The following is a 19,536-nucleotide window of genomic DNA, read 5'->3' on the forward strand; positions in this document are numbered from 1 at the left end:
CCTTTTCTTTATAAAAGACTAAAAACTGGAAACTGCTTCTGTACAATGTGAGCATCACCCACATCTCTTTATGAAAGAGCTTCAAGTGTACAATTCAAAGCGGCATTTGTAACTCAAAAAAGGCATCTCAGTCACTGCTGACAGTTTTCCAATGATCAGCTCAGGATGAAGAATACAGAAAAAAAAAAAATCATCAGGAATAGCGTGACCAAGACAAAGAGCATCGTTTGCTGCTGTATGAAAAACTGGTGCATCGACAACCGAGTCCTGCAGTCAGGTCTGGTCTCTGCATCCCAATAAGAACACAGCACTTAGAGGCATATGGAGAAAAATCAGTCAGATAGACCAGAGGCAGCCCTCTCAGAGGTTTGAACAAAAAGGCTGGGGTTCTCCACTACCAAGAGAGATGGGCTGACAGTGGTGCATGATGTCGGGAGGGCACTGCCTGACAAGGTTTGAAGTGGCTTCTGAAAAGCAGCCTACCTCTGAAGTCCAGTCGGCCAAAGCAAGCAAGGAGAGGACTGAGACCCATTGCACCAGACATGGGTAAATCAGCAGTCTCCTGGACAGAGCAGCTTTATTTCCAAAGGCTGTGAACTAAGCAGGATGCAAGCACTGCCTCCCTTCCACCTTCATGGCACCAGCACGACACCCCGCTGAGGGCAGAACGCCTCCAGCACCCCATACAAACAAGCAGGTGCATGCTCTGGGGCATGCCACACAGCTGTGCCTACAAAATGGCTGGTGCTTTGGCTCAGGCTCCTCACCTGACCATGTCTCAGCTCTGTTGCCACAACTCAGCATTCTCAGTCACTGTGCCAAATGCTTCCTTGGGCAAAAGGACAACAGACTTTTCATCAAGAAGGGAAACTGGCTATAAAGACCCATCTGGCCTTGTAAGATTAACCTTATAGAATAGGCACTGACATAGATTATTGGAGTCTGGGTGATTTGCAACAACGGAGTGTAGCAAATTAACTTGTTAGCAAGGGAAAGGAGGTGAGGAAGTCAAAACCAACAGCCTCAGAAGTGCAAAGTGCAAAGCTGCTCGATGCTAGAAGCACTCTGCTGGCAGTGCTTCTCTGCCCTTGCCTGCCACATCCACATTGTGCTGTGTGCAGGGGGTATCAGGCCTTCTGAGCAAGCTTTGGTGTATAAGGAAGAAAAAGCACAGCTTGAAGGCTTTTCTGGAGAAGGCATGAGAAGACATGAAGTGCAGTGTCAAAAGGCTGCTATCATTAAGAGGAACCCTGTTTAAGCTTTCATACTTAAAAATACAGAACTGCAAAAAATCCCCTAACCCTGTGGGCAATGTTTTCTGCAACACCCCTGACATGTAACATGCTTTTACTGAAGCACACACTATCATCTGTTGCAGATGCACACTTATGCCCCACCCCAGAGCCAGCTGTGAAGGTCCACAACCAGCTGGAGCACAGAGGATGGAGTGGTGCCAACCAGAGGACATCTGAGTCTGCAGAACAGGCAGACAAAACACAACATCCAATGAAGGCAGACCTTCAGTGGGGCAGAGAAGCTTTTTACAAGAAAAGGGAAGAAGAAAATCCCTTTAAGTCACAGAATTTTTTCTGTACAGTCATCACTCCCATCCTGGCTTCAATGCACAGGAATACACCTCTGCTCCTCCAAAACCAGCTTTAATACTCCACTTTCATGCATGTTATGAAAGTAATAAAAAAAAAATGTGAAAGGCTTACAAATGATTGGGTTACTTTTGTAAAACCTAGAGAAGCAAGTTCTGCAACACTAGGGGAATATCTGGCTGTATACCATGCTAGCTGGCTAGAGCTTCGGAAACAAATATACACACACAACTTCCAACTGCCTGCTCAATTCACGAAGCCAAATTACTGTCTCCAATGTCACACCATACCTCTTAAAAAACAGTGATTTACTTTTTACTCAATCCAGCTTTAAGATAATTGAGCTGATTTTCATGCTTCCAAATCTCGATCATGCAATGCTTCACAACCAGCAGCAATTTATCCTCACACCATTGTTGCAAACTGGGGAAATGTAATCCTATTGCAAAGCCAAAAAACGCAGACAGGAGGTAGACACAGCGACAAGACCAAGGCTGCCCAAGGCCACATCAAGTTCAGCTCCATACTGCCAGTGCCTTTGCTACAGGTCTCCAAAAGGCACTCTAGCTCCTAGGATAACAGGATATTCCTGAGCACTCTTGGTATCACTGGGTGAAACATAAGCCTATCCTTCAACATGAGCTCTCCAACAGTGTCAACATGGATGAAGAGCCTGTGACAGTCTGGGAAAAGCAAGAATTAAGGTGATTGATGCTTGCTTTAAAAAGCTACTGGAGTCAGGCCTCCCACTCAGCTCCCTTTCAGCTGATAAGCCCAATCCTTTTACGCAGGGTCCATTCTTACAAGGCTCTATGCAGTCTGGGGTCCAAAAAGTTAACACTGGTCTTGCATTGACAGCAAATAGGTGCAAATCACACCATAGTCCTTAACAGAGATACAAGTAACAACACACATACTAACCCACCCAAAGGGAAAATTTGGTTTTTTTAAAGTATTGCAAATTCAAGTGCACACCTTCAGGTATGCGGACACATCAAGATGTTGGTAACTAACATAAATACTAACAGCAAAATTCTAAGCTAGGTTTGCATCTCGAGACATCAGTTACACAGAATTAAACCCTGTAAGTTCTAAGACTTCAACTATGGACAACCAGATCCTCCATACTACAATGTTTTGGGATGAAAGCAACCTTCCACCAGTTGTGATTACCATTACATGAAAGCATGAATGTGCCTGTTACACAGGACTGACTATCACAGGGGAACAATAACAAAATATTAAAGGTTTTTTTTTTTTTTCTTAAATGTCTGTTGCACATTTCTGCAACAGTCTTCTAAATTTCGTTAGTGCTGACTCTGCAAAAAGAGAAGTGCAGGAAAGACATGGAGGAGTGAGGTGTGAAGAACTCCATTTTTAATTAATACATACCAGACTGGCCATCAGCTGGAAATATATCTGCAAAAAAAGAAAGAAAAGTTAGTATTAGTTGCAGCTGGAGTGCAGATCATATTTAAAAGGTTCCTCCCCTCTTGATTTGTTTGCTTTAGCTAAACAGAGCAAGTATTTTCCTAGTATCCCAAGTTAAATATAAATCTAACTGGGAACCCACCCCAATTCAACCACTTGTTGCAAGAAAGATTTTGAAGGAGTTAGTGCTTAAATACTTGAATGTACTGCTCTCATTAATAACCTTCTACACTGGCTTCTAACAGACAGCAGTGAAGAACAAAACGACTGCAAAACGTACAACGCTCCCCCTGAGCAGGGTCACCAAACGAAGACCTGTGCAGAGCATCTAACACAGTGTGCAGCCAGGGAAGAGCAGGAGAAGCCAAAAATCAAATGAGCTTTTTCTGATGGTTCCATTCTTTGGAGGATGGAATATACAGGAGACTGAGAGTAGAAAAACCCTGTTGATAAACGCTTCCTAAGATGCTATGGAAACAGTGTATTTTAGAGAGTAATATGCTACATTTTCTTCGAGGAACTTGGAAGAATAGGGGGAAGGGAGGCTGCCAGCAAGCCAAGGTCCTTCTAGGACAGGGGCAGGCCCCTGGCTCCAGCTTATCGGCTGCCCAAAACACACATTCAGTTGGAAAGTCACAAAAGTTGCAGCACGGACTACCCCTTGGCCAGGGCAGTGCTTTTCAGACAGCACTCAACCACTGCAGAAACAGCAAAATCCTGCCTCTACTAAAAAGCTGCCATTTCTCTGCCTTTGACAGCACACTGTGTACAAGGCATCCTCAGGAAGGGATGCTTCTCTGCAGCTGACACAGTGAGAAAACACTCAGAACTCCCTCTGCCATTATGTGTAGTCATTGTTTGCAGCCACACTGAAGGCATGATCTCAGGGAAAAGCCAGTGTGTCCAGAAAAGCCTCCAAGCACCAGTCTCAATTCTTTGCAGACTGCGTGTTCTACTGCAGCCCTCCACCAGCACATCACCAGACACATCTGAACACCCTGCATTTCTGTGATGGTTACTGATGAGGTCAGGCTCCCGACAACAATGAACACGAACACATTGTACTTGATCTAACAGGTCCCAAATAAAAGGCAGTTTCTTTATTTCCCTGCTTGGGCAACTTCCAGCCATCGTCTTTGCAGAGGAACAAGGTGGAAGAACTAGTTAATGCATACCCCACTTTTTTAGATCAGCTAGCTGTACTAAGTACCACCAAAACCAAAATAAACAGATGAAAAAAATAATAGTAAAAAACAATGGCCGAGAAGGGAAATTTCTCTGTGTCAGCCAAGGCCTGCAGGCCTTGGCAACCATTCTCCTTGCTCCAGCCTGCCCAACCAACTCTCCATGCAATGCCCCAACCTGGCCAGCCACCCACAGAGGCCCAGGGCAGCCCCTTCCAGCAGCCACAACCACCACCACACCAGGCAGAAGCTGCAGACGATCCCTCAGGGATGCTTCCTACTGGTCACACCACTGCTGCAATGCAAAGCTGGCATTCCCTCGAGGCCTCTATGCTCAGCTCACAGCCAATCCCCCAGAGCCCTGCTGAGCATCAGAGATACACTGCAAGGCTCACTTGGCTTCTCTTGAGATGAGCCATTATAATTTTAGAGCAGATGTGCTGCTAAATGTGCTGTAGAAAAGCAGTGGAAACTCCTCAGTGGTGCTGGGAGGGGCAGACACGACTCACATTCACACTCAGGACGTCTGCTGCCACCATGACTGCCACTGAGGAATGGTGTTTGTCCATCCTCTAAGCCTCAGCCCTCTTATCTAGGGAGGCTGAGCCTGTCTAACTCCTCATATCTATAACCATAGCATAATAGAATTTAAGCAGAGATGCAGAGAGTTGGGTGAGCAGGCAACTTCTTCCTCTGCAGAGAAAGAGCACAGCGTAAGCAGCCTGCAGGACATCCTCTTCTGAAACACAGAAGATGCATATAAAACAGGGCTAGTGAGAGACTGAAGCACAATGTCCCTCCTGGATGCCTCCTACTCTACAAGCAAGAGTGACTAGATTAGAGATTAGCTTGCCAATTAAGGACAGTACCTTGTGTGCCCAAAAGCAGCCTAAATTGCACAGCTCTTCTCTCAAGAAAGCCACGGGGAGAAGGAGGTAGAAACATGCATGGTCAGCAAAGAAGTGTTAAGGCTGTGTTCCAATGGGCCCATTTGACATGTTTCAGTCCTCCCCAATACTCTTGAGGTTAAAAATCAAACACACAAGTCCCAATCGTAGAGACAATGCTAAGATTTTGCTTACACAAACCCTCAATATTGAAAGCAAACCAGCCCCAAGGATTTCTCCCACTACACACACAGTTTTCCACCTGCCTCACTTCCAGGCATTCAAAGCCAGGTACCCTAACATGGGCCAGATGCTGCAGGGGATGATGCTCCAGACCAGCTCTGCACCAGCTGGCTATGCTCCCCCTGCAGAGCAGCAGCTTCACCCCTGTCTGCTCCACACCTCCCTGCTACACCCAGCCCTGCAGTCCTGGCTTGATACATCATCATCCTCAGGCAACCAAAAGGAAAGGGCAAGATAGTGCCAATGTTGCAGTGTGAGTGAGAGAGCCTCAAGAAATTTGGGCCCTGTGGTCTCACATTTCCTTCCCCTTCTCGTGCATAGGGTCTTCTGTTTTTCACCCTGGGCCCAAAAACCAGGAAACTTCAGAGCCAATATCTGAACAGAAGGATCACAATGACGACACGCAGTGGCAACCTCTGCAGAGGCAGACATTTCTCAAGCACGTTAACAATCTATTCAGCTCTGTGCATTATCCACGCATCCCACAGCTCAGTGGGAACCAAGTTCCATGCATCTCCCTGTTATCAGTGCAAGGGGTGGAGGAAAGGAGAGAGCAGGAAGAGGTCAAGGATGCATGCTGTAGCAGCAGGATGTTTGGGAGGCACCAAGCATCCCTTTTAAGACCGTCACATGACAGCGTGGATGTGTTACAGGGGTGCTGGCTGTGAGCACCAATACCCAGAGCTGTAGTGCTAATAGTCCAGGAAACAGCTAAATTGAGGACAGTCCTTCCTATTTTAGGTGTGGGTGAGAGGGGGATGGGGGAAATGGGATATGGAATCACAATTTTTGCTTGATGATATTTTTAAACAGAAGAGAGACCGTATGTTTAACTGGGGCATTTACAGAGAAAAGCTGCTGCGTCTACATGCAAAATCCCCTCTCCAAGAGCTATTTGCCCACTGCTGCTATATATCAGATATCTGGAACAGCACCAAGCAGGCTCCTCAACTTAAGAGCCCACATCTCCCCAGTGCCAAATCCAAGCACCTTCACAGGAAGTCTGAACCTACCCACGCTCCTGCTGCCTCAACACGAGCAGCTGAGCATACCACATTCACTGCTTCCCAGCTATGGGAACAATCCTCACAATGCAAACAGCACAGGTAGGGAAAAGGTCCCAGTTCATAGAGTCCAGCTTCTGCTGCAAAGAGACCAGTGTTACCTGAATCTCTTCTCCATCCCCAGGCAACTTCTCAGCTCAAATCTGTATCACCTGCCTTCCCCAGAGAGGCCCAGATAGTGCCTGCACAGGTTCCTCAGACAGTTAGTAGCCTCTTCAAAGCAGTGCTTAGCAGAGAAGGGGGCGAGGTCTGCTTAGAAAGAAGTAGCAAAGCAAGAAACCCAAACCCCAGAGATTAGCATGGACAATTAGGTCCCTCCCGAGGATCTTGCTTGCTTCCTGCTCCCCTCCTTCCTTTCCTGCCAAGCAGGCTCAGGGAGGGTCCAGCCCTCAGCCACCCAAATCTTCCCAGCCCTCCTCAGCCAGCAGCTCCAGACAGCCCTGGCTGTTGTACTAAGAAGTCTCCTCACCCCCACAAAGGGAAGCTGAGGCTTGAGATGGGTGAAAGATCCAATCCAGATAAATAGACCTTGGTCACCAATGTTGGTTTAAGCATTAAGACACCACAAAAACTGTTCAAGAAAAAGGTTAAAGAAAACAAGTGCAGAAGCACTGATCAGCTTTCAGATCTGTTTCTCCAGAGGTGTTGGAGCAGACCGTTAGATCTTTGTAAGTGGTTTTCTGATGTCCATCAGAGCAAAGGATCAACTCCTTCTCACACCGGCAGGCCATTATCTGGGGACATCCCATTCACCTGTGCTAAGAGGCTGAAGAACTGCAGCCAGCATGAGCTCTGGCATAGATTTCTCACAAACCACGTGGAAACAATTCTTGCAATGAATTTTTGCTGTAGAAAATCTGTGCCCCAGCTAACTTCATGCACTTGAAAAGGGATGAAGATCTCTGGCCTCACCAAGCTGCAAGGGAAACATCCTGAAGAAATTACCAACTGCAAAAGAACATTATTACCTGGAAGAGCTCCCTAGCTTTAAACTCACACTGTGCACTACACTGAATTAGTATCTTAATGCTGATACCAAGTCTCTTCCTTCATGCAAGGGAGAGGAGCGTCCTGAGCGAGGCTGTAAACTCAGTATGCATGCACCAATGGGATCAGCATGGTGCTTTGCAGAAGCATCTTCCAGGGATCTGCTTGGAAGAAGTCTCTTCCACAGGCATCAGGGATGTTCTGAGGAATGCAGCTGGTCATATTGACCAGAGAAAAAGAGCGCTCTGAACAAACAATCCCATGAATCCTGCACTCACATATGCACAGACACATGAAGCATAACTGTAAGGTCATGGCTGTTTTTCCTCCCATCCACTTATCAGTGCTTGTATTGGAGAGAACAAACACTGGATGTTCTCTCACATTAACCCCTTCTCCTCTCACCCCAAAATACTGTTGCTCAAACCACAAGTCATAACACCAAACAAAAAGCCAGAGATAGCACACAGCATCTTAAAGGAAGGAGCAAAAGAAAAGTCTGATGTCTGATGCCACAGTGGCAGCTGACCCAGCTCTGTCTCATGCTCCTTAATCACAAATAAGCCTCCAGTCTTCAAGAGGTGTGCCCAGACAGACCCTACAACAGCCTGAGCCCAGAACAACCTCAGCCACCATCTCCAAACTGTTCTTGGAACTAATGGGCATTGAACAGGCAATAAGTCATCAGGCATCATCAGGCAAAACTCTGAAGAGAATCCTGCTGAAATGCAGGAACAATTCTGGAGCAACCTGGAAGCTAACTAGATCCCATCCTACAGAAATTGATGCAGGAGGGGCTTTCCCTATGACAGGTTTATTGCACATTGTCCTGCTACGTGCACATTGGCACATATGTGCCTGCAACACCAGGCAGGGATGTCACAAATCCCCGTGGAAACCCCCAGTGTGAAATTCAAGGCTCTCCCCATCTTAGTGCTGAGGATAGAGGGCCAAGCAGTGAGTCTATAGGATACAGGGGGCAGCACAGTGAATACAAGATAATTAAATCTCTTAACTGAATTACAAATCCTCAGACTTGCAGCCTGTGTGAGACATTTCCCACTCCGGACCAGACTTTAATCAAACACACAGCTTTTCCAGTCACCCTCCAAATTTTGTCCTTGCGTGGTTCCACTTCTCTGCTGTTAATGAGATCAACTCAGATGTCAACTCCAAGTCAAGTAAGAGAGCTGCCTGCCTGTAATCTCACATGTCTCCTCCAAATCTTCTTCAAGGCCATACTTACAGGTTTCATTTTATGTTTTAAAGATGAGGGTCACTTGTATTAAATTCCTCCCTGCACACAGTGCAAATGTCATATACATCATTCTCTGTTTCAAGTTTAAAAAAAAAAAAAGTTACAGTAGTTCACCTGAGACTGAGAAGCCAAAAGAAACCAGTCCCCTTTTTGCTCAGTCCAGTGCAACATCCTCTCTGCAGTGGATTTCTGCATGCTCAGAAGATGCATTAGATGGTGTTAGGTATTCCCCCGAGCTTTCAAGGTTCAGCTGGGAGTTGGAAACAGAAATTTAATATGATTACAGTCAAGAACATCTCATGCTTTGTCATCTGAGCACATGGCAGGGACACCTCTGTGATTTGCTTCCTGTCTTGTCGGGTGGGATCTCAAGCACAAATATCCCATTGCTTCTTTTCCAGTCAGATTTAAATCTCCTAATGACATTTTTGAGACCCATTTCTCCACATTTCAGTACCTGCTGCTTCAGTGACAACATTCCTCTTCATTAATGTGTGCTGGTATCATTCTTTACACTTCATGCTTTGCTCTGTTTACCCTTTATCTCCATCCCTGCACAGCTTTGTAGCAGACTTGCCAATGTGGGCTGAACACAGACACACAGACAGGGTAAAGTGCTTCTGTCACTCCATTACATTCTTTTGTGCTGGGTGAAGAGTATCACTATCTACAGGCATGTGGAAACTCAATAGTATGGTCCTTACTTTCAATAGGCTCGTTTTGTGGGTTCAGGGTGGTTGGTATAAACAGACATTGTTCCCAAGCTACGTAACTATCTGAAAGGGCAATAGTAAATGTATAAAATCTTTGTAACGAGAATCTTAGGTATCTTGCAGGAATAAATTCAGTATTCCTTCTGCAACATTCCACACACATTAAAAAAAAAAAAAAAAGGCAATTTGACCTTGAAGAATTTGAAAAAACTAATTTCCTGCAGTTTGAAGTGAATGGTGGCCTATCAAACATTTAAATCTTACTTAATTATAATTTCTATTTCATTTGTTCACTAGCTTCTTTCATCTGTAAGAGCGCAAATCGGATAGCCTGGTAACTAACATTTGGTAAATTAATAACTACTCATTCGCAGCACTGACCAGATGCTTCCAAAAGCACCGTTATGATGGGGGAGAGGAAGCAGGGTGAATTCAGTGTGAAAGCTGAAAAAGTGTTGCAAATTATCTGGTTAGAGGCAGTGCTGGGTATTTAACAATGCACCCATCATCCGGCAGCATCTTTGAGTTACCGAGCAGGTATGACACCCCCACCCAAACTCCTCCCCACACACCTTTCTCACCAATAAAACTCTATCCTTTCCTTTTTCTGTGGCTTTTACAATTAGATTCTTGTTTCCCCACATACTTAGTCAGGAAAAACTCACCTCTTTTCTCAGCGTTTCAGGCTCAGTATCTAACGAATCTAGCCCTGAAACCGCCCTGTTCTCTCCACATATCATCCAACATGTGACTCGGAAAACTCAGAGGACTGTTGGGAAGGGAGGAGAAGGGGCGAGCCACCTCCTGTGCCCTCCCACTCAGCAGATGGGCCGACCCCCCCGGCGCACGGCCATGCCTTGCAGACTGCAGAGTCACTGCAGGCACACTGCATGCTGCTGCTCAGCTGGAGACGCAGCTCTGTGGTGTGCTGGGGACAAACGCTGCTTCCTTCCTTCCCCTCGACGCCTGGGGCTGCAGGCCCACGCTGAAGCAGAGGGCAAACTGGGGCAGGGGATGTGTGGCCAGCATGCTCACTGCCCTCCCAGGCTATGAGGACGAAGACAAAAAGCCAACAATGAAGCGCACCAGAGATGCTTTTCCTTCATGCCCATCCTCCTGGGGCAGCGATGCCACTCCTGCGCCTTCTCAGAAGCCAGGACCACTTTGGGGAGTGAATCAGGATCACAGAAAGGCAGCTGCGGGTCTGCTGGTCCCAGGCCAGTCCTACTAAAAGCAGCAGGTTACAGCCTGCATCCAGCCACCTCCAGGGGTGTCGGGCAGGAAGCGAGCACACTTCCTCAGGAACACACACCAGGGCACGCTCAGAGGGAACCAGAGTGCCATTTTCTCCATTATGTGAACAAAGGGCGCCTGTGTCACCTCCAAGTACCACCAATACCAGACTGAGCCATAATGATAAACCTCAGCCACAGACAGCTCCGTTAGGTCTTATCCATTTCTGAAATAAACACTGGCTTCTGTCTGACACAGAGCACTCACTCCCAGGCAGGGCTGCCCTGGTCATCTCCCACACACTCCAGTCCGGGGCTATCTGCAGCACAGATCTCCACCAGCCCTTCTGACTTGTGATCATGGAAGAAATAAGATGACTCAAAGCCCCCCAAAAAAAATCACAACCACAACCGAGTACTGGCTGCCATGTGTTCCCATACAGCACTGCAACAAAAGAAAATGTTGAGGCAAGCTGCTGCTCCTAAGTCAGCTTTGCTCCAGAAGGACACTGAAGGTAAACCACTGATAATGCAGGTATTAGCCCAGTCAATTCACAGCTGTTCTCTTTCTCCTTGCACGTCACAGCAGAATATCCTCAACCACATGTGGCATTAATGGTTGACTCTAGCAAAATCCACTGTGAGCTTCACACCTAAGTGGGGCCAGCTGACTTGCTAAGGATGGCTTCTGCAGTTCGATGCCCATCAGCAGTCTGCTGCTGTTCTGTAACTGGCAGAGCTGCCACGTGCCACGCACTGATTTGCTCAGAAAAGGCAATACTCCCTGCCCCAGAGCCCCCAGGCTGTTGTACAAATATATGCTCTGGTAGAGAAAAGTTCAGTTAAAATTTTCTGGGAACCCGCAATTACAGGATGAGTCTATGTTTGGAAACATGTTGACACTGTATTTGACCAGTTTCTACAACCCTTCCCCCTCCTTTCCCCCCCCCCAAAATGTATATCTTGTGCAGCCTTAGAACTACCATCACACCAAATTTTTCCAGTGCCTTGTGCCAGTTCTCACTCCTCTGCGGCAGCACCCTCATGTGCACCCACTCCTCCTCCCAGCCAATCAAGCCTGAACCTGACCTGGGACTCCTCCCACGGAGAACTCTAAGAATTGATTTATTCGAGGCCAAATTCAGTTCCTATTTGTTCTGATCACTAATTATTGTTTCTTAAATACACAAACAGTTGCCTTAAGTTCTTGTAACTCTGTTTTAATTTCTTAGAAGTTCTCCTTTACTTTCTCCTCTTACCTGCTTTAGTTACACACCTGTACCATTTGCTGACAGATTTTCAGATTAGCTGGTTACTTCAGAGCAAGGACTAAAGTCTCCTAACTCCATTCACAGATCACTAAATAGGCCCTAGACCTACAACAATGAGTTTGGAACTGAAGTGTGGTCTCGAGACAGCTGAAAAGCAGAGCTGGCCACATCAGAAACCACGCATCACACAGTCTTCAGCCCCTGTTAGCACATTAGCAAAGGGTCCAGTGCCAAAATGACCAGCAGGCAACATTTTTAAAGGCCAAAACGTAGATGCACATCATAGTTGGGAAGGAATTCACCACTCTCATCAGACTCCTGGTAAAAGGAGAGAAAAAAACCATTCCCAGCTCTGCTACCTACGAGATCATGGTGAGGCACTGTACCTTGGTCTGCCCAGTTACTGCGATAGGAGCAGAGCTCCTCCAAGAGCTGCGTGCTCACAAAGGACTTTGCAGTACTCTGGCAGTATGCAAGTTTATTTAAGTTTTCATTAAGGTGATTGTATTTTTAACCCTTGCTGTTTGTAGCTAGTAACTGTAAGGATTAAAATACCCAACTTGATCCAGCAGCACAGCTTTCTACTAAAATGCACGTTCCCTATTTAACCAAACAAGTGCTACCACTGAGGTGGTATCTGAGATTCCTCACAAAGTAGCTTCAAGTGTGCAAGGAGAAACCTCATGCTATCCAGGTTGGCATTTTGCATTCCCCGTGAATAATTTCACACTATTTGAGCACAGTGAAAGGATCAGGTGTCATAACTCAGAAGCAAGCATACAGCACTGCACCCACCACCACAATTCCCAGCTGTTTTTGCACTCTCTTTTGCCCTTCCAGCAGAACAAAGCCCCCCCTCTGTCCAACAATCCCAGCGCAATCCTCCCCATGGAGGAGGAGCAATAAAATGCTTAGAAGAGTTATAGAAGTGAAAGAGACTGTTGGTGAGATTCATCCTGCGATACCTCGTGGCTGGCAGCCTGGAACTGGAGGTTGAGGTGGAAGAAGGCACCAAATCCCAGCAGCTGGGGCCCATGAGTCAGCTCCATGGAGTTGTGCTCCCCCGCCTTCCCGAAACAAACAGCACACAGCAGGGCAAAGGTCCAGCACAAAGCTGAAGGGCAAAGGTATGTGGGGGAGGAATAACACCACCCTGCACGTTTGGGGAGCAGCAGTTCCAGTTATCCTCATGCTCGCCATAAAATGGGAAGCCTTACTCAAACATGAGTTGTGGGATCGGAACAAAACCGTATTTCAGAAAGGAAACTTGGGGTGGTGGGGAGAGGACTGTGCTGCGATAGCAGCTCTGTTGCAACCAACAGCCAAAAGAGCTCCACAATTACATGCCAAGACAAAGCAAGAATTGCCCAACGCTTTGGAAATAGGTGTGTGCAGTTCTACCACACTAGATACCCCAGCAGGCAGATGTGTGCACCTATTCTAAATAGAAAGAAATGCCAAAGGTAAAATGAGTTTTCCATACAGCTTATCTCCTGTACTGGAGGCTGGCTTCAAGGAAAGCCCTATGGGGACTTAGTCATTGAAGGGTGAGAAGCTCATGAATCTATCTTTCCCTGCCTTCTCCTCAGCACCAGTAGCCAGCCCAGCCTGCGTGCTGCCATCTCTGAACAATAGGCAGCCAACCTCCAGTGCTTGCTGCTAGGAACTAAGGTGTGCCTTCTGGAAAGTGCTGCTTATCCTCCCAGTGCATCTGCCAAATGGCAAGCAAGAAACTCTGCTCAAGAAACTAAAGCACCTTCTGCATCTCCACTAAGAAATACTGAATTACTGAATTTGCAACCAGGAGGAGAGATGGCATAGAAGTTAGTGCTTAGCAATGGCACTGCCAGTCATTACAATTTGCATGTTCTTATTTCCAAGATGTAAGTGGCTTTAAAAATTAAGAAGTGCCAAGTGCCTTGATGCAACATTTCTTGAAAGAAATCCAGCAGGTTTTCAAAACGGGGTGCTGTTAACACCTGTCCGCACCAACGCTTGCATCACTGCTAGCACTGGTGCAGGGCACAACAGAGGAGTACAAAATGTTCCAGAAGGTCGAGTTGTCTTAACTGAAGCCACATTTCTTTATTGAAGAATTAGGAGAAAATATTTCAAATTTGGTTTACAGCCAGAAGTGCAAAGCTGTTTTTGTCAGAAAATGTTTCCCTCTCTCCTGCACATACATTCCCTGCAATTGTGTCTTTGCAAGTTAGGCTGCTGGCTGCATTTATTTACATGATAAGAAGAGAACATACAGCAACTTGCATGTAACGAGGGACTGTCACACAGACCTTGCTATTTGATGAGAGAGCAAAAATGAGGTGTCATTACCAGCCTTGTCGGCGTCCCTCATGAGCAGTAAGTACTAACACAACCCTTGCCACATTTTGACATGCTTATGTGTCATTTCACAGCTTAAAGGACCACCCTCTTCTTCCCACTTGCACCCAACTCTGAAATGCACACAAACAGAAATATAGTGCACATTGTGACAAGCACCACGACAGACTGCTGAGTGCATCTCTCCACCAGTGCCTGATCCTCTGCTTACAGCACCAGCAGCACTGCTGTTGTCTAACTCGACCTAATGGTTTCAACCCTTAATGCCACGCAGTTATGCTTTTGGGAGGAGGGGTTAAGCAGCAAGGAGAGGCTTTGCTTCAGCCTGCCTTCTTAAAAAGCAGCAACATTTATTCAAACTTCCCAATACTGACCTCGCTCCCAAACTTCAGTGTACCCTAAAAACATCTGCTTCTGAAAACAAACCCTAATTCCCCCCAAACCAGACCCTGTTATTTGGCATCTGCATCAGGCCTCCACGTATTCACCCTTCCCAGGTGATGTTTAGCTGCAAGAAGTAAAGTTCAAAACAAGCAGAGTGGAATTGCCAGGCTCTTCCACATCCGTAGTCAGACTGAGATAGTGAAAACTCAGAGAGATCTTGAGTACAACTCTATTTTTCTCTGAGCTTGAGCTCAATTCCTTTACTTTAGTAAGCACTAATTCCAGCACAGATCATTACAGAACGCGTGAACTCCTTATGGTGTATGTCTTGTCCATTAAATCTGCTCTTCAGGCCTATAATTAATACAATCATTATAAAAAATTAGGGCTTTGAAAGCCTGTAAAACAAGTCATAGAGGGATCCCTGTATCTTTAGAGAGCTGTCCTGATGTTCAATAGCTCCTAGTCCTCCTTGCTACCTCCTCAATAGCAGGATCAGGGCTGAAAACATTAAGTAAATCAGTACACAAACACCATGCTGGGAGCATAGCTCAATTGCCAACCACAGTTCCTACGCTAAAAACCTAAAACCATTCAGTAATGCCTTTCCAGAGTTTACATGTGCTCGATGTTTTTCAAGTATAAAAGAAAAGCGGCTTCTCTGTACGATCTCCTGGAGGTCACTGCAACACCACAGCTCATCTTCTGCACCACAGCACAACTTTCGCACATTCTCACACTCCAGATGTCTTTTCAGAAACATCTGCTGGAAGAAATCCTCCACCCAAAGCAGCAAAGATCTGGCAGGTCTACGAGAAGGCACTCAGGCAAAGGGCCGCTATGCAAGGCCAGCCACCAGCCTGCCTCTCGTGGGAGTTCGCCAGCCGTGCTTGTTTTACACGTTTTTCTCTTCTGCTAACGAACCAGGCAGCAAAAGAAACAATGCCCCAAGTACAAGGGAGCCAAGTGGCAGTGTCTGGGGCACTGCAAAAACCAATTCCATTATTCCAACTCCTCCAGGAATACTGGGAGAACTGGGCCAGGCCCAACGATGTGCTGGGTGTTGCATGTTTATTGCCCACTGTTATGCTATTCCCTCAAAATCGTATCAGGCATTGCAGAGTCCCCTCCTCTGCCACACGGTGCCTGCTCAGGCTCCTGAGCCCCCACTTCAGCATCTTTTAGATGTGCTGCAAGGCCTCTAACAGAAACACTGGGGGAACATCTCGTATTTTCACACCTTTTGGTTGATTCCTAGGGAGTGTTGCCTAAGGAGGCAGCGTGACAGAGCCCAGCTCTCACACAAAGGAGCAGTGTGAGCAGCTGGATATCACGCTGCACACAAGAGGAAAACGCAGACAGCAGCACAGTCCTGATTTCGTTGTGCATTGCACACACAATGACAAACCACCAAACCATCTGGGCGCAGACTTTTACCTGGCACACTGACCTTCTCTTCTACGCTACCATTAAGACGACAGCTTTCCAGGTAGAAATTGCAGAGGTGTCCATCTTTCAAAGATCAATAATACCTCCGGTGAATCATCCCACCTAGCCTGCAACGTTTCTTGCAAAACACAGCACAGTAACAAGGAACCTGATGTCATACCTGGCAGCGTGACTGCGGAGCTCACAGAGATAGGCCAAAAATATTAGGAATTAAACTTCAGCCGAGCAGCTCCCAAGCACAGAATCATAGAGGCTGGAAAAGGCCTCTGAGGTCATTTAGTCCATCTGTACTCGTACCACCAATGCTGCCTGCTAAGCCCATCCCTCAGCACCACATCCACATTTCTCGAGCACCTCCAGGGCCGGGGATTCCACCACCTCCCCGGACAGCCCATTCCAGAACCTCGCAACTCTTCCCGAGAAGTTGATCCTAATATCACCGCATCTCCTACCAAATAAAGAAGCAAAACAACAAAAAGAAAGAAACCCGTAGAGGCGAAGAAGCGGCGCTCAGCCATTTCGGCTCAGCCTTACGACGGGCTCCGGGGCCTCCGGCAGAGCACGCACGGCCCTGGGAACCCGCAGGGCCCGCACAGCGCACACGAGGCCTCCGCACGGCACCCCAGGGCCTCCCTTCCTCCCCCATCGGGCCGAACTCGGAGCCGCGCACGTGGGCCGGCGGAGGAGGAGACCGAGCTGTGTGGGAAATCACATGCCGGGCCGGGGGAAGCCACCACGTTGCCTGCGCGGCGGCGGCGGAATGCTGGGAAGGGGAGGCCTCCTCCCGCCCGCCCGGCCCAACGAGCGCGGCCCGCACCGCGCCCTCCGCCCGCCTCGGGCCTCCTCCAGCCGCATGGCCCCGGCCCGGCCGCTCCCCTCCCCCTCTCCCCGCTCGCGGCCCGGCCGGTTCCCCCCCTTCGCCGCGCTCCCTCAGGCCGCACGCCGTGCCGCATGGCGCTGCCGGTCGGGGCGCGGTCGCCGCCGCCGCACCCCCGTATCCCTCCTCGCCCCCCCCGTGTCCCTCCTCGCCCCCCGCACACACCTGGAGGCGACTGCCCGTTGACCGCCAGCGCGGCTGCGTTCTTCGTCCAGGGGTTCACCTTGGGCGGCGGAGCCTCGATGAACTCCCTTCTCCCCGCTCCGCCGCCGCCCGCCTCGCCGCCCTCCTCCGCCTCGCCGCCCGCCCGCAGCAGGCTCTCCTTCTCCTGGTTGTTGCTCTCCTCTTTCTGCTGCTTGGCGCTGGGCGGCCGCGGAGCCGCGGGGCCGCCGTCGGGGCCCATGGGCGGTTCGCCCTTCTCCCGGCCGCCGTCCTGCGGCGGTTTCAGCACCAGGGCGCGCTCCTCGGCGGGCAGCAGCGGGGCGCCGGGCAGCAGCGCCTCCACCTGCGTCGCCATCTGCGCGCCCCCGCCCCGCACGGGGGGAAGCGCCCCCTCAGCGCACTTACACGCGCACACGGCGTTCTCCCCCCGCCCCCCCCCCACACGCACAGCGGCCGCCGCCGCAGCAATATGGAGACGCGCGGGGACCACGCGACTAGCCGCGGGGGCGCGCGCCGCGCAGCGCCGCCCCGGCCGCGCGCGCGCGCACACACCCGGCCTAAGGGGAGGGGAAGAGGGGAAAGGAGGGGCGGGGCGCGCCCCCGGCCGGCCGGCGGCGCGCACGTGCCTGATGCAACGCCCGGCCGCGAGTGGGGGCGCTTAAAGGGGCCGCGGGGGCGGCTGAGGCGGCGCGTGGAGGGGATGAGGGGGGCGGGGAGAGGAGGGGAGACCGCTGCGATCCGCTCCTCGCACCCCCCGGCCCGGAGGCTGGTAGTGCAGGAAGGGAAGGTCCAGAGGAGGGTCGGGTAGCGTGTAGTGGTGGGAGTGCAGCGGGAGGGGTGTTGTGAGGGGCCGTTGCCCGGCTGTAGGAGCGTCCCTGCTGATCTGATCCTGGGGGCTGTGATGGGAGGGGGCTTCGCAGATCTTCGCCAGCGGGTGGTCGGGCGTTAGAATGGTGTCTCTAGGGCAGTGGCTGTGGAACCAAGGTTGCCAGAGTTCAGGAAGCGTCTGGACAACGCTCTCAGTCATACGGTCTGATTTTGGGGTGGTTCTGTACAGTGCCAGGAGTTGGACTCAGTGGTCCTTACGAGTCCCTTCCAGCTCAGGGTGTTCCGTGATTCTAACTGAACTGAGACAAGGGGACACCCGTGGTTCCATAGCAAATTCTCTTCTCCATCAGGGGGACACAAAATCGGGTGTCTGATGATCACAGGCTATGGCACAGCACGGAGCTGTGTTGGGGAGGGTCGGGGGTGGTGAGGGAAAAGCTCTGCAGCAGAAGGCGGTGGGCATGGAATGGGCTGCCCAGGGCAGCTGGCACAGCTCTGAGCTGCCAGTGCTCAAGGAGCCTTGGCTCTCAGATGTAAGAATCTGATTTGGATGGTGCTGTATGGAGCCCGGAGTCGGACTCAGTGTTCCCTGTGGGTCCCTTCCAACTTGGGATGCTCAGTGACTTTGGTGAAGGTTAAAGGCAGGAGGGCTGGGAGGATGGCTCACGGCCCGGAAGGGCAAACAAGGAGCCATCAGAAGGCTGATTAGTGACCGCAACCAGGACAGGTGGCTTGGTCGCTGTCATAGGGTGACTACACCACGACGTCAAAAAAACATGAAAAAGGCAAGTGTGAACCTCAAATGCATCAGAAGCTCTTTATCCCATTACTGAAGGCACTGATGAGCCTTCCTCCGGAGCAGTGTGTGTAATTGTGGTTATCCACATTCGAGGATGATGAAATGGAGTAAGGACTACAAAGATGATTGGAGAATGCAGTGTGTTTCATGGAAAGGGATTAAAGGAATAGCTTTTGTAGCCCGGCAAAACCTGCACACTTTCATTTGAGGAGGTTAAAATACTTGATTAACCCCTAGCTAATGGAATGTCGCTTGGTCATGACTGTCTCTGATGCCCTCAGTCCTCGTCCCCTAATGCAGCAGGCCAGCCAGAGTCCAAATCCGGTGTGTAGTTATGCACAAATTATACACATATGAAAAGCAATGCGTAATGCTAAGCCTGCACTATTGTTATCATTTTTACAAGATTTTTCTGATTCACAGTCGCTCTTTATAAATAAAACCAACATTGATAACAAGCTTCACACCGGCCTGTTCTCTTCAGTGAGCATACTGCCCCATTTGTACCCAGCAATGTTCACCTAAAAAACGCAGTGTTTAATATGGAGAGACCTATGCAGACCCTGCAGAAACACTAACAAAGTGACAAGGCACTGAAAACATAGCTCCCAGCTAATGCATAGAGAAGAATGGAAAGCTGATTGCACAGCTAAACAGTTAGAAGGAAGGAGAGGCAGACATAGTTTAGCTTCTTGTTCAGAAGGGTAACAGAGTCAGAGGTCTGACTGGCCCCTAGACAGAGACTTAGGTTATCAGGAGTTCTCCACTGAGGCTATTTTGGCCCCATGTGTCCCTTGATACCCAGCCCAAAATATGTCTGCTT

The 19,536-nt window shown here is 49.1% G+C and overlaps 1 protein-coding gene across 4 annotated transcripts in view; it reads right to left on the minus strand.

Annotated features, from left to right (window-relative positions):
* LARP1 (La ribonucleoprotein 1, translational regulator) overlaps positions 1 to 17,596 on the minus strand; it is a 43,989-nt gene extending 26,393 nt beyond the window's left edge. The window contains exons 1-2 of one of the 4 annotated variants that reach the window (XM_085236901.1): positions 17,090 to 17,596; positions 2,997 to 3,023 (exon numbers count right to left, since the gene is read on the minus strand). In XM_085236901.1, the coding sequence (XP_085093027.1) occupies positions 2,997 to 3,023; positions 17,090 to 17,441 (379 nt within the window). In that variant the 5' untranslated portion in view covers positions 17,442 to 17,596. Of the gene's footprint in view, positions 1 to 2,996; positions 3,024 to 12,839; positions 13,081 to 16,534; positions 16,581 to 17,089 lie in introns of those variants that run through there. The other 3 variants (XM_085236899.1, XM_085236903.1, XM_085236902.1) reach the window with 3 other exon arrangements.
* Between the last annotated feature and the right edge of the window lie 1,940 nt (positions 17,597 to 19,536).

Source organism: Meleagris gallopavo, chromosome 15, assembly GCF_905368555.1.
Source record: "Meleagris gallopavo chromosome 15, MGAL_WU_HG_1.1, whole genome shotgun sequence".
NCBI lineage: Eukaryota > Metazoa > Chordata > Aves > Galliformes > Phasianidae > Meleagris > Meleagris gallopavo.